This window comes from Syzygium oleosum, unplaced genomic scaffold (genome assembly GCF_021117445.2).
Source record: "Syzygium oleosum isolate NSW1041296 unplaced genomic scaffold, Sole_v2.1 Sole_v2.06, whole genome shotgun sequence".
Taxonomy (NCBI): Eukaryota; Viridiplantae; Streptophyta; class Magnoliopsida; order Myrtales; family Myrtaceae; genus Syzygium; species Syzygium oleosum.
This window is the reverse complement of record NW_026607490.1, coordinates 560,933-567,577: the sequence shown is the minus strand read 5'-3', so window position 1 is coordinate 567,577 and position 6,645 is coordinate 560,933. Positions and strand designations below refer to the sequence as shown.

The following is a 6,645-nucleotide window of genomic DNA, read 5'->3' as shown; positions in this document are numbered from 1 at the left end:
AATGCTTGACCTAGAACTGCGCGTCCTAAGACTCAACGTGCCCGAAGGCCAGGATTAAGCCATCAGTCAATGGTGGACGGATACCCAGGGAGAACGTGCGTCCAGGTACGCAAACACAGGGAACGTAATCTTTTGTGCTAAACTATGTCTAACTTGTTTCCATATCATTCAACGTTCTGCACTTACGAATTAAGAGTTTGCTGCCTGTAAGAGAACTCTGTGCACAAGAAATTAATTCGATGGTCTGTTGTTCTTCCATCAATGTCGTTGGGTGTATATTACGTAAAGTATCTCACGAGGTCCTTTACCAGCAAAAAATGTAACAGATTCAAAGTGGCTTTAGGGATTAGTCATAATTTTGCGTGGAGAGAGAGAGAGAGAGAGAGAGAGAGAGAGAGAGAGCTTGCATAGCGAGGAAAACACTGAATGAGTACCATTGTCAACCCAAGCAAGCGCGAGAGATGACGTTTGTGTGCTTTGCAGCGTATGCAAAGATGGCTGACTCGTGCTTTCTAATACATTGTTAGACGAGAATTTCAAGCCATAATGCTCCTATATATGATTGGTCCTAGTCACTAGAGAGAAATACTGAATCCAGTGCATGCCTAGCTCACATGTGAGGTGGACCTTACGTACGATCCATATGATTTATTGGTGCACGTGAGTTGGATCCACCAAACAGAGAGCGTAGGCACTACTTGCTCTTCATGTAATGTTTGTGTCATCACGTGATAGATAAAAACATTTGATTGAATACATGACATCGGTGTTAATTGTTCACTCGATACAATTATTACATGAAACACTTTACTGAGCGCCATAATCACGTGCAAAAGTAAAATAGCAGATAAATATTCTTTTACCCAGGACATTGAGTAGATTGATCATCAGTGAAAACTTAAAAAAGACGAATAAAGAACAAAAGTTGGTCAAACAATAACAAGTCTACATTCAACAAATGGAGATGCCTATATAGATATCATTTAGACAGTGTATAGCCATTTAATTTGAGACTTGAGGGGGACTCGAGCAAGACTTTGGACAAGGTAGGTCGAGCTGACCACCAGAATGATTAGACAAAGGGAAAATGACACAAACGGTTTCTGAACTTTAATTCAATGTGTAATGTGATCCCTGAACTTTTAATTTGTTTAGTGTGGTCCCTAAACTTTAACTCAATGTGCAATGTGGTCTCTACATTTTTAATCTGTTCAATTTATTCTCTGAATTTTTTGTACATGTTCAATTTAGTCCATCGATTATAGAAAATGTTCAATATTATCCTTGATGCTGAATTAATGGAAGAACAACATTGAACATTTTCATATAGTTCAGGAACTGCATTGAACATGTACTAAAAGTCCATGGATCACATTGAACAAATAAACATTGAACATTAGGCTAAAGTTTAAGGACCATATTGAACAAATTAAAAGTTCAGGGATACATTGTATATTGGGCCAAAGTTCAGGAACCATTTATGTCATTATCCCTCAAACAAATCTATTTGACATCAAAGGAAATCAAACCAAAACTTGAATATGTTCAGTTATATATCAAATAACTACTATCAATTCAATATTAATATCCTGATGGATGTCTCAACTCTTGATTGGAAGTTGATTTTTGGGTCCAATTTGGTTTCCTAAGCTATAAAACTCGAGTGTCCAAAATGAAAGATATGGTGGAGGTTCAATATATGAAAATGGAACCTTTTTGTGTCTTTCTTTGGATATGTATGAAACAAATTTCTCAGTATTATGTGAGAATTATCTTGTGTAATTAGCTCTGTAGTTGCAAACCTAATCCCTGCATCGATAGTCATGAGAACTTTCAATAAAATCATATGCAAAATGCTAACCTTATCATATGATAGAGCTGTTTGACTGAGGCCAGGGGACAACATTTGATAAAAGGCAGTTAGTCAAGGATGTCGAAGAGGTATGGACAAGCCAATCAATCTGAACGGGTTATAGTATATTCAATGTAAGCCAACTCATCGATGTGATGTTTCAACATTCGCATGTTAATTATTTGAAGGAATTCTCATTCACGCTTGGGTTTGCGTCCTGCATTCATATTCCTTATCTAACTAATTTTAAAGTATTGTCCAAGTGGTAATAAAATCATTTTTTTCTTTAAACGTTATTATCCATACATCTCTTTTCTTTTACTCTTCCTGCAAAGAATATACAACTCTTTCAAATTATGAGATTCAGTTTAATTACTGATGTATACATGATAATAATATGGGACATTCTTCTTTCATATCACAATTCTCCCACACATGTTAACCTTGGAAGGCCGGCATGCTTGTCAACATATGAGTGGAGTCTAACCCAATGTACGTGGACGTGGCAACTTGAATAACCAAAATTTTCTGTTTTTTTTTTCTTTTAAAACAAAAGGACAATGTGTGACCATCACCTTAATAAAAAAGCAAGCTTTCCTAAGCAGTGGATAGAACATACAGAGTTCGTAATTCCATACCAAACAATGAAACTAGAACTTCCATGATGTTATTTTTTTTTTCTTCTGAAATGGCCAATCAACCAAAGGTCCACGCATTTTTTTAGTAGATCATCCCGAATGGCTGATTAGTCTTAAGATCTTCCTTAAGATCTGGGATCAAACCCGCAGTTGCCATGATCGATATCACAAGACAGGCCATGCTCAGCATTTGCAGGTATACCCATTTAGTGCTCCATTTGGGAATTCGTTTCTGTGTAATATACATCTCGACGGGAAAATAGACCATTAAAGGCCAAAATCCCAAGCTGATGATATCCACGAGTTCTTTGAAGACAAACGGTAATAGCATCGATATCACGGTGGTCACGATCACGAAAGCCGTCCTCCAAACAAGCCTAAAGAGGTTCATGTTGTATTGGCCCAAGCCCTGTACCGGGATCTTTATCTCTTTAGCGATGAGCTCACTACGAGGCCATCTCTGAGCAGCCTGTTTCTCGACGAAGGCAAATATCGGCTGGCTGTTTAATTGGTATGCTCCAACAAGATTGATCACAATAGCAGCATTGGCAATATCAAGAAGCCAGAATGGATTGTCGAAACCCAAGTCGATCAGAAAATTTCGTGGAGTGTCATTACCGAAAGCAGCATAGCCCACGCAGCCACATAGCATGTAGATAGTTGTCATCACCACGGTGCTCAGAGAAATGGCCTTCTTCATGGTCTTTGCTTCTGATGGGGGGGATCCGATGGTGTCCTGCCAAAGATAAAAGGAAAAAACAAGGTATTTCATTCTGTTCTATCCGTTCTTAACCATTTCCTTAGTTTTTGAACGGATGGAATCATGTTTTAGTACCTGAGTTTCAATAAGGATCTCAGAAAATGAGTATGCTGAGGCGATATTTCCAAGAGCTTGGAAACAACTCCATATCTTTTGAGTTTCAGTCGCATCTCCAACGCTTATTACTGTAAGACTGCCCTTGAAACTTCCACTAGCTGCTCATCAAGAAAAAAAGTTGATGGAAACAACTTCTTATTTATGATGTTGGTAATGTAATCTCTTAAAATTTCTTGGCCATCTGTCTTGAGAAAAGAAGAAGCCTGTACCTGCAACTTGGGCAATTCCTAGGCCAAGACCAATCAAAGAGTAAGTGACGAACATGACAGTAGCCACAATAGAAAGCCACCATATCTGATCAAAATCTGGAATCTGGGACAGCAGAACCTCTGTAATGCCGAACATGATCATGTACGGAGTACTCAAAATCTGGCAAGAGTACTCCCAATTAGTCTCGTGGATGCAATTCACGTATTTTATCGCCCTTTTATTGGAAAGAGGGAACGTGTATAAAATTGAATCAGTCAGGTTATATAAGAAACAGTAGAACTGAAAGTTCATTGTGATCTGCTAAATAAATTTGTCAAGAGTTTGGGAAAGTAGATTTGTACTCACATCATGCTGAGAGATGCTTCAACGCTACAGCGAATGGCGTTTCCGAATAGGGTTATATGTTGAAGAAAACCACATGCTTTTACCTTTGCTCCACCTGAGAATAAAAACTTGAAAATGTTAATATTCTAAGAATGTAGAGTTACTGTTATCACCTAATTAAAAGTTACGGGACTCATTTTGCTATACATTTGGAGACATATGGTAATGGGAAATTTGATCAACGTGCGGGAGTCAAATAATGAGAAGCAACAACATGGTGATAGAATTCCATACTGAGGATTGAGTGAACAGAGTCCATGTAAGTGGAGTTACGCTCGCCGGTGTTGGGGTTGCCGGTGCGGTAACAATCGGAGAGGAGGCGAGAGGTGTTGTAGCCCACAAAGGAGAACAAGAGTATCACAGCAGGGCCTGCAATCCAACCGAACTGAGCAATGTCCCATGCCCGCGAAAGCACTCCTGATCCTACCATTATTGTAATTATGTTCGCACTCGCCGTCCATAAGGTCCCTGGTCAGTAAGCCGATAAAATCCAATCAACCCTGTATAGTTGTAAACCTTTCATTGTCTCTTAAGTTAGTTTTTCAGTAATTTATGAAGGAATTACACTTGGATAAAGCCTATTAAATTGTTACTCCTAGTACGAAAAAAGTAAATTTTGCATGGTTGATGTATCAAACTTGTAGTAAACAAGTATTAATGAACTAGACTATAAAATATAAGAAGATAAGGTTGTTTACCGGTTCTTTTGGGGCAGTCTTCGTCACCGGAGCGTCTGGAGACACTCTGAGGAAGCATTTCAATGGACATGTCACCAACTTGGTGGTGGTGGTTTCGGTTGTTCTTGGTGGCAGCGATCTCACCGATCTTTAATGTCCTCCCAAAACAAAGACAGAGAAAGAAGGAAATAGCAATTGTTAGTGAATTGTATGTGTGGAAATTAAATTCTAACTTGCCAATCTGGGTGGCACCTAGTTCTACTTGAAAGTTTAATTAACACTAACAGAACCAAAATCAGTGGAAAGTGTGTTTCTTTGACTCTAAGGTTGCTTTGTCTTTTGTGCACCCCCACCTGAAAAGCAAAGGCATCAGACCACACTCTAAGAGAGAGAGAGAGAGAGAGATGACAGAAATAGGAAGAGAGGGAAGGTCTAAGATTTGGGTGGATGGTTCGTGGACATACTCGGTGGGTCTGCCGTCACATGAGTTCTTTCCTTATATATTCGCTTTTTTGAGAAAGATATGATTGAAATAGGAAGAGTGGGAAGGTCTATGATTTGGGTGAATCGTTTGTGGACATACTTGTTGGGTCTGCCATCACGTGGTTCTTTCCTTATAAATTCGCTTTTTTGCCACACCCATCTCTCTCTCTCTCTCAAACACTCATCATGGGATATTTTGCATGTGGTGTGAATTTACTATAGCTTATTAATTAAGTCATTTTCGTTATATTATGATGGCTTCTAAAGAAAAAATAAAGAAACCCAAGCATAAAGGAAGAGCTGATTATGTAGTATCAAGGACTAAATTGTACATTTACACTCAATTTGAAAGGACTAATTAGGAATGAAAAGAAGAGATTTATATATTTATGAGTAAAAAGAGAAGAAAGGACTTGAAGTGATTGAGTTATAAAACTGTTTAGATGCTAAGAGGGAAAAGAAAGGAAAAGAATGCATTATGACAAATATCTTTCTATTGGATTTCTAAATAGATGTAAAATAAAAGAACAAGTGAGAATGAATAATAAATTTATTTATTTGTATACAAATCTCTCCAATATTTCAAATGTACATAGAATTAACTAGACCATTTCCTTATAATCTCTCCTAGCCTTCTAATCCTTTCCATCCGGTTGTTTCCGTCCATCCTAACGCAACTGTATTTTCAGAACCATTTCCCTTCCTTCATAATCCCTACTAATCCTACAGTGTTAGAGCATATTTTAAAGACCAAAGGACCACACATGGGACATAGGTACAAAGTTATAAACCGGCTTCACCTGTTCCCTCCTTTCTTGCTTCACTTGGCAAGATATTTGCGGCCTAGTTGAGCATACAAACGTTCACGTGTAGCCAGAAGTGTGGTCCAAAGCAATATGTAAAAGGCAAAGTGACATGGTTTTGATTACTTGATGGGAGTGCAAAGGAAATGCCAAGTGTATTTGAGGTTATCATATAGGGTGGTGATACTGCACACACACATATATATGTATATATGGCTAAAAACAATAGTAAGGCCATGAAACACCAAACTTATCATCACTATCCTGAGCAAGAACAAATTAACAAGAGCAAGCACTAATTAGATATACCACTTACTTTAATAATTTTGAAACCTTTCCCTCAATCAAAGGCATTCAAAGAGGAAGAAGAAAAGCAATATACAGAAAGGGATTTATCACTAATGGAGGAAAACAAAGATGGGTTGAGAAAAGCAATTGCAATAACTCCCATGGTATGAACCTTCAAGCTTATATATAGGAGAAAAAGAGCGTGTAGAAATCTTCTCGTTTTCATGTGAGCTGCCGCGTGCATGAATCTTCTCCGTTGTTGAGAGGAGTCAATGCTGGTCTTCGTCCGTGTCCGGCGTTTGATAGCATGTTCAAAGCACGTGCATACTCGCGGACCCTACCTTTGTTTCTTATTATCATTATCTTTCCTTTGCTTTTTTAATTTTTGAAACTTTGACCGTTTGTTGAGAAAGATGTAATGTGCAACTTATGA

The 6,645-nt window shown here is 38.2% G+C and overlaps 1 protein-coding gene across 2 annotated transcripts; it reads right to left on the bottom strand.

Moving 5' to 3' along the window:
• Positions 1-2,544: 2,544 nt before the first annotated feature.
• LOC115689648 (amino acid permease 4-like) lies at positions 2,545-6,359 on the bottom strand. 2 transcript variants are annotated; one of them, XM_030615769.2, is made up of 7 exons: positions 6,241-6,359; positions 4,660-4,796; positions 4,196-4,429; positions 3,923-4,016; positions 3,577-3,791; positions 3,326-3,465; positions 2,545-3,226 (listed from the first exon to the last, which is right to left on the bottom strand). In XM_030615769.2, exons 1-7 carry the CDS (start codon positions 6,276-6,278, stop codon positions 2,573-2,575), a joined length of 1,512 nt encoding a protein of 503 aa, XP_030471629.2. In that variant the 5' UTR covers positions 6,279-6,359; the 3' UTR covers positions 2,545-2,572. The 2 variants fall into 2 exon arrangements, with proteins under 2 accessions (XP_030471629.2, XP_056168507.1); XM_056312532.1 differs by lacking the exon at positions 6,241-6,359 and adding an exon at positions 5,103-5,290.
• Positions 6,360-6,645: the final 286 nt, after the last annotated feature.

What these genes read in the sequence shown, in the direction of transcription:
- LOC115689648 (XM_030615769.2), bottom strand. Translation starts at nt 6,278, where the DNA reads ATGCCTTTGATTGAGGGAAAGGTTTCAAAATTATTAAA. An exon ending in CTCTGTTCACTCAATCCTCA is followed by an intron (nt 4,017 to 4,195) that starts GTATGGAATTCT and finishes TTTTATTCTCAG; the next exon opens with GTGGAGCAAAGGTAAAAGCA. An exon ending in AGGAATTGCCCAAGTTGCAG is followed by an intron (nt 3,466 to 3,576) that starts GTACAGGCTTCT and finishes CTTGATGAGCAG; the next exon opens with CTAGTGGAAGTTTCAAGGGC.